Genomic DNA, 12,618 nt, shown 5'->3' on the forward strand with positions numbered 1-12,618 from the left:
CCAAGTTTTGATGCAGCCCATACAGCACTCATGTGCCAACTACCAATTCTGAACATAATGGGAATATTCATCTTATGTCTTACAGAATGCATGCATGTATATATGATGTACACGGTGTGGCCCAAGCAGGGGTGCATGCTGTACTTCCCCCTTGGTGCCACAGAGTGGCAGCCAAGGAAGAGGAGTGTGGTTTAGACAGTGCTGCATAGAGGCTCTGACCTGCTGGTGTGTCAATGAGATTTAAGCTTGCAAAAACGGCTTTAAGGGATCCATCACACCAGTGTTTTATCACACTCTCGTCATGCCTGGCTTGTGGTTTTGCAGCACAGCACTCAGATGACATCGTGCCTGTCCCCTCCCCTTTTTGTGTTTTCCTGGAGGGAGGAAAGTATGGATTATTTCCCCCAAATGGAATTAAAGCACCCTTCAGTCCCCATGTAGTGCCATCCTCTCGCTATTTCCTTTGTTGGGTGTGTGTGCTTTGAAGGGAGAACTTGCTGATGAAAGGGGAGGGTGAGGTGGTTCTCTTCCTCCAGCACCATGTCGTGCTGAGTCAGTTGAATGGACTTTTACTGCTCCAACCCCACTCTCATTGCCCGCAGAAACGGAGCCCAGCCAATGAAACATTAAATCGATAAATCGCTAGGCAACAAAGCCAGAGTGAGCGGGGAAGGAGCCCACACCCATTACAATATTACAACCAATGAACTGGAGCTGGAAGGAGAAAGGGCGGGGTGGGGCGGGGCGGAGGGGAAGAGCAAGCAAGTGAAAGGGAGGTTTCATCGGCATAGCACAATGCTACAAACCCACGTGAAAGGGGCCATTAGCTTAACTCATTAATGAAACAGAGCTTGAAATCACAGAGGAAAACCAGGGGGGCGGGGAAGTAGGTGTGATGGAGCCCTAAGTATGCTTGCCAGGAACAATGGCACAGAACCCGCATCACATGGAATCACATGAATGTGCTTCTCCTCCCAAACTCCCCACACCAGTTACAATTATATATTATATGCCTATGTAAAATGACCTGACCCTGAACAGAAGTACTCCATCCTGCAAGCTCCTTTTAAAACTGGAGAGAGACAATGAGTGGGTTCCAAGTGGATGGGCTCCTAGCGCCACCAGTCAAAAGGTATCATGCAGTTATCCTGTCTTGCCCTCCTTAATGGATTTTGGGTGGTATGAAAAAAGATGGAAGAAGCAGTGGAAATTACTGGAGAGTTTCAAATGGAATTTTGTTGCAGGACCTCGATCAATAGATCAATAGATAGACTAATTCAAGTCTTTACACATTCATGGAGCTGGAGGAAAAACCACACCATCCACATGCAAGGCACAATGTACTCCTAAGGTTTGCAAATACACCCAAAAACATTGGGGGGGGGGACCCTGAGGGTTGGGTAAAAAGAAAAACCAAACAGTCCCATATTAATTCAATAATTCTTGTGGGGTCTACATTTGAAAAGGAGACAAACAGTAACATGAGTGACGTTTTATTTATTTATTCTTTCAGTTTCTCTGTTGTGGGAAGAAGTCCCCCTTCGGAGAAGTAAGCAGTATTGAAAAGGAGTTGTGTCCATCAGCAATGGTGGGAACAACAGAAGAGGTAATCAGATGCAGCCCTTTTGCTTCAATCACATGCCAGTGCTGTTTATACATTGCAGCAGTAGTGTGGGAACCATTTCATTTGTTTTAGAAACTGCAATAGTTTGATATGTTTTAGTACTGTTGAGCCTTTTGGGTGAGAAAGCAGAGTAACAATGGAAAATTAAAGATAACTATATTTTGCGTTGTAGCCTAAACTCATTTAACTGAAGATTATCTTCGTTATCCTGCAGATCTTTATAAAACCATCGCAAGAACCCAAAAAATACACATTTACTTAGCTGCCTACATAGCTGTCACAGAAATGTGGTCACTGCATCGATTAATGCATTTTTTGTAGCGGAAGGGTAGTGTCATCTAAGTCCGATGACATCTTTCCTGCTTGTTAGGGCCAAACTATGTATTATGCTAAATGAGTAGCGTGTGCAGCTATGTCTCTGTGTGTTTTTTCATTAAATAATTACAGGTACAAGGCAGGTCAGTTGTGATCAGGACCCAGTGCATGAGGACGGGAGCTTTATCCCTTCCTTCCCCAGCTGCAATCCAGATGAAAATGCCACCCCACCCCACCCCTATGCAGGGGAGTGAGGCTTCGGAAAAAGTTTCCAGGTCTGGTTAACAAAGGAACACATTCCTATCCCGGAGTCCTCATTATTTTTGCAAGCCCCACTTTCATTGTCTTATTTTTAACATGAAGAACAATTCTCCGGCTTTCATAGCTGGAGAAAAACCTGGCAAAGTATGGGTGAAGACCAGTGAATTTTCAGCAACCCTGCATTTCAAATCTTTATTACCCCTTTTATCACTCTCCTATGGCTTCTAGTTTCTGTCCCTCAGTTCTTCTATTCACCACTTACGTATTTCTCTCCATCTAGACAGCTCTTTTCCTTCAGCTCTTGCCTCCTGTTTCTCAAAACATTGCCACGATACACTCTTAAACACATCTGCTTTGCGACTGCTTTACCATCCCTCCCCACGAGGTATTATTTTGAGGCTTCTCATCACCCACAATCTTGCCTTAGCTTTTCCCGATGAGCCCCAAAACCGCAAGCTTAAGAACATGTTGGGATGCGTGCGAGGCCGTTTTACTGCAAATTACACTCCAGTGTCAAGTTACTGAACAAACAGATATGCTGTTATGGCAGGAGGTGGCAGAACATAGCTCAGCCCTTGTACATCTACAGCAGAGAGAGTGTGGGCTGCTTGTGCTCCTATGATCCTCTTGTTGACACTGAGGACTGCAGCTGTGCACTGTGTGGCATGTATGTGAAGGCGCCGTATCCCTTCTGACGCTGTTTACAATCATACTCAACACAGTTTGGCAGAGTCTTGAGTGTTTCCATTGCCTTTGGCACGGCATTTACATGTATTTGTTTTATTTAAATCCCACTCTTCTTCACAAAGAGGCCAACATGGCTAGCAACCTATATAAAAGACAGTAGATATCAACAACATGAAAATCATGACTCTAAATTCACAACTATAGAAAAAATTACAATGAAACCATCGACACAATACATTCATCATCAACAACAACAATAACAACAACAAATAGACCACTTGCCTATACCCCCAAAGCCTGCACAAATAAATAGATCTTTAACTGGCACCAAAATGACAACAGTATGGGGATTGTTGGATCTCTACCAGAAGAGAGTTATGTAAGCCAGGGTGCTGTCACTGAAAAGGCCCTGCCACAGGTGTGGTAGCCCCATGGGCCACATTCCTCAAAGTCTCCACAAGCAAAGACTCCTTGGCTAATCTTAAATCCCAGGATGCTCAGTATTGGGGAACACTGTCCTTCATGTTCCTGGGTCCTGAGCCATTTGGGGCTTTGTATGCTGGTACTGGCACTTCAAATTGGGCCCTGTAGCTCACTGGCAGTCAGTAGAGAGATGTATGAGTAGCTGAAGTTAATGGATCACTACACATGCTACAAACGTATAAAGGCAAGCAAGTGTTCCCTAGTAGGGCGAAGAGTTGCGTGTGCATGCAGCTTCAAGTAAGAAAGAGGCCAGGCCACAGTGGCTGAGCCCTGCTGTCCTTTTCTTGCTGTCTCTCCTACGTCTTTACTTTTGCAAACATCTTCCTTACTTTTGCAAGCATCTGTAGTACAGTCTTTTGAAACTGCACTGCAGATGCTTGCACAGTACATTAAAAATGGCAAGACATCATGCCCAATGGTGGTAGCAGCAAACTGACGGGGTGCAGATCCACAGCCACTGCAAGGCTTTTCCCGTATGTAGACAGCCCCCTGCTCACTTTCAAACAGGATACATGCCAGACTTGCCCCTTCTGGGTGTTGGACTACATCTCCCATCACTCCCATCATTGGCCAGGCTGGTGGGGATGATGTGGGATTGTAATCAACACATCCCAAGGCTGATATATGCCTTCACCTGCCTAGAATATGATTTTGCTCTGTACAGAAAGTCAAGCAGGTCTAGTACACAAAAGAATAAATGGGGACAAAGCTGACATAAGGACTGGCAACACTCTCTAAAGAGAAGAGACATCAGTCTCCCAGGTCCTTCATCTGGTGACCTGAGACTCCCCATTCTTCAGCAATACAAGGCTCTTTGTTAGTTTTGCTGCAACAGACCAACGACCATCAGAACTGAATTTCTGAGTATACAGAGATGGGATTCGGGTGAAGCTTCTTTGTTTCCTTTCTGCATCAGCTTCTTCTCAATTGAGAGCAGAGAGCTAATATATCATTTTGGCATACAAGTTACATTCATCCCTATTCAAAACCAGCAATCGTGGCTGCTTTGAGGTTTAGAGGGGTGGGGGAATAGCATTACCTTTGTGAAGACATCATAAGAGCCTTGCTGGGTCATACCAACTCTCCATGTGATCAACCCATGGCTGGTCTGGTCTAGCATTTTCTGTTTCACAGTGGCCAACCAGATGCCTCTGGGAAAGCCATAAGGAGGACAGAAAAGTCCTCTTTCATCATGGCTCCACAGCAGCTGCTATTCAGAAGTAAGTCCCACTGTGTTTCAGAGGGGCTTATTCCCAACCCAGTGTGCATAATATTACAGCCTTAATTAAGGCTCCCCATGTCCTTAAAACTATTTCTCTCATAATGCAGGATTGCCTCCAAGAGATCCAGCACTTCCTGAAAAAACACATGGATTTTGTCTCCATATTGATGACCATCACCATTTTCTTCATGGTAAATATGTGTATCCTGGTATACTCCAGCTGAAGCTATGAAGAGCACCCCGTTTTGTGGGCATAATTCTGCAAAAATTTGCAGCGATTTGTTCAGTGGAAATAGGAGCTTAATCATTTGATGGGAACCTTAATCATTTGAGGGAGCTTCATCATTTGATTAAGCTTAATTCTTTTGGTGGGAGCCTAACCTTTATGAAATGAGACTTCCAGCTTCTTCCCTGAAAATAAGGCATTCAGGCTTTAAATTTTATTGTCAGTTGTGCATCCAGGCTTTATGAATATGTGTATAGGGACAGAGACTAGCCTGCCAAGTATTTTTAAGGCACTGGGTCCAGATTTTAGCTGGATCAATTGTGCTGGTGGAATCAGACTTCACTACCCTTCCTTCCCACTACTAACCCTCCAGTCCTCCGAAAATGCTGCACAGAGACCCTTTGGATTGGGGTGAGCTGTGGTTTGGAGGGGGAATCCCCCCAAAATTGGGCAGAGCAGCCTTCCATCAGCAAAACTTTGTGGAAGGCAGATCCTGGATCCAACCTATCTTCTATTCTTTTCTTTTTAATTTTATTTGACTCTTTCATATGAGGCTGCCTTATACCAGTTCACCCAATTTGCCCATCTAATATTGCCTGCTCTGAGAGGCAGCAGCTCTCCGTTAGCCTTCCCCAACCTGATGCCCTCCAGAAGTTTTAGACAACACCTCCCAGTGTTCCTGACCACTGGCCATGCTGGCTGGGACTCATGAGAACTGACAACCATAACATCTGGAGGGCACCAGGACAGGGAAGGCTTCTTCCCAGGGTCTCAGGCAGCAGTCTTCCATATCATCTCCTGTCTGGTCCTTTTAACTGGAGACGCCAGGGATTAACCCTGGAAGTTTCTGCATGCGAAGCACGTGTTCCACCATTGAGATATGTTCATATTAAAAAGTTAAAATTGGGCTGATGGTTAAGATGGTGTTCATTAAAAAGCATGGGTGAGTACAATCTTATCCCAGCTTATCTCACACTGATTATCAGTGAGGGTCCCAATTCTATGGGAACAACCCATGTGATTGACACCATCCATGTGGTCACATCATATGATTACACGCCATGGAAGCGGCTCCCACACTGCTGGCAATGCCTGTGAAGGAGGGCAGATTATACTCTCAAAATGTCACCTTCATTCTCCAGGTTTTAAAAACAAAATTTGTCATTAGAGCCAGAGTCACAATAATTCATTTAGTCTAGTACATTTACAAATACAGCTGTCACTTCCATGTAAAGAAAGCTTAGTTGATTTATATCAGCCTTCCCCAACTTGGTGCCCTCCAGTTGTTTTGGACTACAACTCCCAGAATTCCTGACCATTGGCTATGCTAGGTGGGGCTGATGGGAGTGAAGTGCAAAACATCTAGAGGGCATCAGAATGGGCAAGCCTAGTTTATGTTAACAGTTTGAGATGATCGAGTCTGCATAAATTTGCATATGAGTAAAGACAGTATTTCTTGAGGGGGAGACATATTTGTTTGGGTTTTTTTATATAACGCAAAAATGTATCATCATCTAAGTAGAGGTATTTCCTCCTGCGCAAGAAAGAAGGAGGAATACATGCTCTCTGATGGCACTCACCACTGGTGGCTTTTGTAAGGTCTTGTAGTAAAAACAGCAACAGTTCCCCACCCCCACCCCACCTGCAAAAAAGGTGCTGTCCAATTAATGACAGTCACATTTTTAAACAATCCAAAGGTTTTAAGGGATTAAACTAACTGTTTAATTGATAGGCACTGCAATCCTATTCATGCTTATCTGGAAGTAAGTCCCATTGAACTCATCTATACATTTGAGCTCATTGGGACTTACTTCAGAGTAGACCTGCATGGGATTGGGATGGAAATATTGCAATGCAAAGGCTGTAACATGTTGATGCATGTCCTGTTCTTGGTTAAAAGTTTGGAACAGGTAGTGCTAAATGAGGCTTTTATGGTGCAATCACCTTGCCTCATTCACATAATTTTACTTGGGAACGAGGGCAGACATCTTGGTCTTCGGTTTGTAGCCCTCTGCCCTCCTGTTTTCCTACCACTTTTCCCAAAAAAAAATCTTACCAGAAAAAGTATGTTAGGGAAGAAAAGGCAGAATAGTTGCACATTGCTTCTTAATCATTCACAGTAGGAAGCCGCCACCCCATTTTCTGGCATAATGTCCCGTTAAGTTCAAGCCATAACATCTTACCTGAATTTGGGCACTGAGGTCAACTAATGCTTCAATCCAGTGCACTTTCTTGATGTATTTTCCATTGTAATCAGTGGCTTGCTTCGAAATAATGGTAGGTATGATCAGCATGCCACACTTTTCATTTTGCAACTATTTCTAGGGACAAACTAGATGCAATGGTGGCAGACTCATATCTGCTGAAGCTATTTTATGATACTGTTTTTTCTTCTTATTTGGAATTTTATTTTGTGTTTTTATTTGCTTTAATTGTTGCTGGCTCCCCTGATTGGGGCATAAGGTTATTTATAAAAGAATTGGGTTATCCTCAAATTCCTATGAAGTGAAGGGCAATATACAATTCATCATGGAGGCTGACACCACATCCTCATGACTAAAGAATATAAAGGAGAGGGCTGGAGTGCAGCTGGAGAAAATCGAATACTGGTGTGTGCCTATGGTCATGTATACACAAAGAAACAATACTTGCTGTCTCTATTAAATGCTCTATGTACTTTCTATTGGAGCTTTTCAGGCTCATCCAGGGCTTATTACATGCTGGTGAGGCAGGGGTGGTAAGGGACGGACACACACACACACACACACACACACACACAGAGCTGCCTGCCTCTTGTGGCATGAAAGGCATTGGGCTGGATCTATTGGTGAGAGGGAGCGGGATTGGGCTCCCCGCTCTCCCATGGTGAGGGTTCCCATAAGGGATCTTGGGGACATGGCACCATAAGAACATAAGAAGGACCATGCTGGATCAGACCAAGAGTCCATCTAATCTAGCACTCTGTTTACACAGTGGCCAACCAGCCATTGGCCAGGGGTGAACAAGCAGGACATTGTGCAATAGCACCCTCCCACCTGCAATACCTGACAGAGCGCCACTCTGAACCTACTCATACTCTATACTCATCATCCAAGGCCCTCTTCCAGATGCCTCCTCTAAGGGAGGCTCAGGGAGGGGCACCAAGGTTGAGGGACTTCTCAGTTGTAGCCCCCGATTATGGAATGAACTCCCTAGCATGGTCCACCTGGTTCCAACATTGTTGTCTTTTCGGTACCAGGTTAAAATCTTCCTCTACTCTCCAGCATTTTGCAGCATACTGTTGTTTTTATGTTTTTGATGGTTTTTAAATTTAATATACTTTTTAATGTTTACCATTTTTAACTGTTGTAAATTGCCCAGAGAGCTTCAGCTGTGGGGCAGTATATAAATGTAATAAATAAATAAATAAATAAATAGCACAAGGTTTTTAATCAGGTCATGGGGTATCTAATTGTTGTTTGTTAAAATTGTTTGGATGTGTGTGTGTGTGTGGTCTGTTTTTTACGTTTGTATGTAAACTATTTTTATATTACATACAATTCTGCATTTTAAAGGTTTTTAATCTCTACAAACTACCCAGAGAGCTTCCGCTATTGGGTGGTATAGAAATGAAACAAATGAATGAATATACCTTCTTCATATACCTTCTTCTGCAGACAGGCCATGCACATCTCCCTCTAGTTCTTCCCTCCCTCTGTTTGGGAAACAGAGATTTGTATTGTATTGCAGTGATCTGCAGGTGGTTAGATTTTGCCAGGAATATGTGGCTGCAACCTCATGGATCAGTCTTTCTGCACTCATAAGGACTCTCTCTTCCCATAGGAGCTCACTCTCCAGTCGAGGTCTAGTCAGCAGGTGTTATTGTCTTTGCCAGGTTGGCAGCAAGGGGGGATCCGCACGTCGCTCCCAGAGCGCTTCTATGCGACCCCAGTGCACCCCGAAAACGATAGTCTGACTTCCCTGTAAAAGAAACGAGGAAGAGCCGTCCATGCCACTGCTGCTGCCGAGGAGAGCTCTCCGCCGGCAAGGAGAGCTCGGCAAAAGAAGGCGGGGTAGAGAGCTTCTTCCGCTCTTCACCCCGCCTTCTTTTGCCGAGCTCTCCTCGCCGGCGGAGAGCTCTCGTCGTCGTCATCAGCGGCATGGACGGCTCTTCCTCGTTTCTTTTACAGGGAAGTCAGACTATCGTTTTCGGGGTGCACTGGGGTCGCATAGAAGCGCTCTGGGAGCGACGTGCGGATCCCCCCCAAGTTTGAACGAGGAGCTCAGAACAGAGCTTTTGGGGTGACTGCTACAAAACAATGGAGCCTCCTCCTGGAAGGAGGAAGAACTGCAACTACCATCTCTGTAAACGGTTTGACTGAAGTCATTTCCTGTGTATGTTGAGAGACACTTTGTGGTTTGATATTCTTCATACTAGGGAAATGACACAGGGAGAGATATAAGGCTTAAATGACTGTGTAAATGGTGTGTGTGTGTGCGTGTCTGTCTGTGTGTGTCTGTGGCTGAGTGGATGAGTGTGTGTGTGTATGTGTGTATGAATGGGATATGAATGTGGCTTTGGTCCTGCTCACACTGCCAGGTAGCCCCTGGAAATTTACACACAAGGCAAAATGGCCCTTGGGCTTAAAAAAAGATTCCCTCTCCCTGATTTATAATATTGGTTTTACTTTAATTGTATTTTTATTGTTCTGATATAAACCACTTTGAATATGTGGGAAAGCAGTATAGAAAAAAATATGTAATGAATGTTTGAGTGATGTTTTTTATTCCCTTTCATTTATCTATCCACCCCAGGTATATGGCATGATCTTAACTTCATTCCTCTGGTACTCTATCCACTTTATGCACAATTTGGACCGGAAGGGCAAGTACATTCTGGCAAAGCGATAGGAAATAGACTTTTGACTTCTGTACCAGAGGAAAGACCAAGGCTATCAGAGGCCCTAATAAATTGGATTGTTTCTCACAACGACTGGACTGTGGATGGCCCCTTCTATTGCCTTATTTTCTTTTCACAAATGTCCCATTCCAAATACGGCTGGACTAACATTATGTAGCCAAGATAGATAAAGACTGTCCAGTGTGTGTTGATCTGTGAGGACATCAGAAGCAGGCAGTGTTGTTGAAGGCAGGATATAAACCAGGAACCAAGACTTGGTCCAACCACAAGTGTGTTTGCCAGCTGAAAGCTGTAATTTGGAGCTCCAAAAATAGCGAGTCAAAACAGAACAACATACCCCTGTGAAAAGGAAACTCATGGAAATGGAAATTGCTCAGCTCAGTAATGAGGAAGAATGTTTTAAAATTCAGTTCAGAGAGACACAGAGTATAACAGCTTGTTTTACATTATTCTTTTCACCAGTTTCTTTTAGAGCCCATTTGCATTTTTTTTTATACTTTGTCAGGTTAAATAAAGATACTTAAAATACGAATAATGCATTTGTATGATTTTTTTTAAAAAAAACACTGAATACAACACTGTGAAAGAAATGGAGTACTGTTCTGTTGAATTAGACCAAGGTTCTGACCCATCTAAAGTTAGTCATGATTAAAGCTGCAATCCTAAACACATTTATAAACACAAACTCAGTGTGACTTACTTCCAAGTATCAAGTAAGTGGGACTTCAGCATAACTAACTTTAGCTGGATCAGGGGCCTGATATTCTGAGTTCAATTTGCAAACACATGGTTATGGTTTTATATTCAAAATCTTTCTTTCCCCCTCTAATTTGTTCTAGTGTTGCCAGCTAAGATGCAAATATAGATCAATGAGCATTGCTTCAAGAGGTTCCTCTGCTAGATCAAGTGCTGAAATGCATAATATGGTCTTCTTGGCCAGGGTCCTGGGCCATTTGAGTAATCAAAATTCTTTTGTAAGGGACATTCTTGAAGACACCCTCCCCACAGGATGTGGAAAGTCTAGCATTTATGATTATGTGCATACATTCATGTTTAACTCTTTGCATATGTAATGAAGCTTGACTTGGAAAAAAGTGCCATGAAAAACATGCCAATTGGCTAAAAGCCAGTGATCCACAACATGAGAACTTGTAAAAACTCAATTGCAAAATTCTCAGATTACTAGTAGTCTGTACATTAAAAGGCACACCCCTCCACCCTGCCCACCATGGTCCTGAGCCTGCTGTAGGTATTTTCACTGAAAAACAAACAAAACCCACCATACTCATTACAACCAATAATGCATATATATAGTTTGATCTGTGGGTTCCCATGTTCCCCCCCCAAAAAGAATCCAATATAAGGGCTTTAAATCCTAATTTCAAGAATGGTTTCTTTGGGAATTGGTTCCCGTTTCTGGTAAATGCTGACTCTCTAAAGGGGATGTGTGTTGAGACCTGGCAATCTCAAATAGGGCTGGAACCATCATTTTGTTATGGGTTGGAACAACTGGGCCCTGGTTTCTTCAGTGGTGATTTTAAGCATTAGCACAAAATATAATGAAAACAATAATGTTTCACATTTTTGCAAGGGCTACAACTAAGTTACGTGAAAAAGGCCATGGTGAGGAAGAACTATCTAAAGCAGGGGAGAGAAATGTGTAGCCCAATGTGAGATTGCAAATCCCATAAACTATTGTCAGCATAGCCAATGCTGAGGGATGATGCAAGTTGAAATCCAACAACAACTAGAGGCTCACACATTCCGCCTCCTTGTTCTAACGATACAGTAGTAAAGCATTACTATCACTTCCATGCTCCTAGGTAATACGGGTTCACCTTGCTGGATACTACAGGTACAGTTTCCACTCCTGCATGCCCCATTCTGTGGTTCCTTGAGGCTCACAGAAGAAGCCGGTAGCATTTGACGGCAGTCAGATCAAGAAAAAAACAGGACCTTGGATAGCTCCAAGTGGGCTCTGCTGCCTGGAATGCTCTCCTACAGGAAGAACAGGAGGATGTTGTCATAGCAGGGAGCTAAAGCCAATTGAAGATATATATATAGGCTGACAAGACCTACAGTGTGGCCAGCTCCGCTCCTGGAGAACCTGCTGGGCTGTTAAAAGGCCCTTGCCTGGCTATGTAGCCCAAGATATCTGTGAAGCAGTGGAAATGGATTGCCTACTGGGGACGCATCCAATGGCAGGATTGCATCATCTAGCTGGTAGAGCCCTGAATAAGGCACTGACTGTCCTCCCCCTGAAGGAGTAGCCTGTGCCTCATGCTCAGCAGAATCCTCTGCTGCACACTGGAAGGGCTGAGGGTCCTGACACTCCCCTGACCTAAAGTTGTTCCTAACGGGTTATCTCCCTCTGGAGTCCCTCCATTGATCACAGGCTCTTCGATCCAGAAAAACAGAGAGGGAGCTGGTTTTCAGCAATGCCTTCCTGCTGTCCTCTGTGCCCCCTCAAATCTACCCCCTAGAGGTTTAGGGGAACCTTTAGGAAAGCACGGGAGGTAGAGTGGATGGCTTCAGGGGAGAGGGGGAATTTTCCAATGTCACTGCTATCCTGTTCCACTGAGCCTTCGCTTGATCAAACAGCCTTCCATCAGCCAATGGATGCCAATTGGACTCAAGCCAAAAGCTGCAGCCACTTTCAAACAATTCTGAGTTACCAGCATGGAAAGTTTTAAACATAGATAAGGCTCTTAAAAGGGCCTGCTCTAAGAAAACTAGCTCTTGGCTATCATTGCTAACATTGTTATCCCAAAGGCCAGATGGGAGGTCACATGACTTCTGGCTGCTTCAAGGAAAATGAAATTAAAGTGCTCTTCTGTCTCTCCCTTATGTATGCAGACAGCGTTGTTATAGTTGCCGAGGTATCAGCATAATGCGTGCTA

The 12,618-nt window shown here is 43.9% G+C and overlaps 1 protein-coding gene and 1 long non-coding RNA gene across 3 annotated transcripts in view; both read left to right on the top strand.

The window, feature by feature from the left end:
- Positions 1-10,253, top strand: part of TSPAN32 (tetraspanin 32) — a 49,343-nt gene extending 39,090 nt beyond the window's left edge. For both annotated transcript variants that reach the window (XM_063118751.1, XM_063118752.1), the window contains 3 exons: positions 1,514-1,606; positions 4,700-4,783; positions 9,613-10,253. In XM_063118751.1, the coding sequence (XP_062974821.1) occupies positions 1,514-1,606; positions 4,700-4,783; positions 9,613-9,708 (273 nt within the window). In that variant the 3' untranslated portion in view covers positions 9,709-10,253. The remainder of the gene's footprint in view (positions 1-1,513; positions 1,607-4,699; positions 4,784-9,612) is intronic.
- Positions 1-12,618, top strand: part of LOC134392656 (uncharacterized) — a 284,868-nt gene that overhangs the window by 183,425 nt on the left and 88,825 nt on the right. The window lies entirely within an intron of this gene.

This window comes from Elgaria multicarinata, chromosome 2 (assembly GCF_023053635.1).
Source record: "Elgaria multicarinata webbii isolate HBS135686 ecotype San Diego chromosome 2, rElgMul1.1.pri, whole genome shotgun sequence".
Lineage (NCBI taxonomy): Eukaryota > Metazoa > Chordata > Lepidosauria > Squamata > Anguidae > Elgaria > Elgaria multicarinata.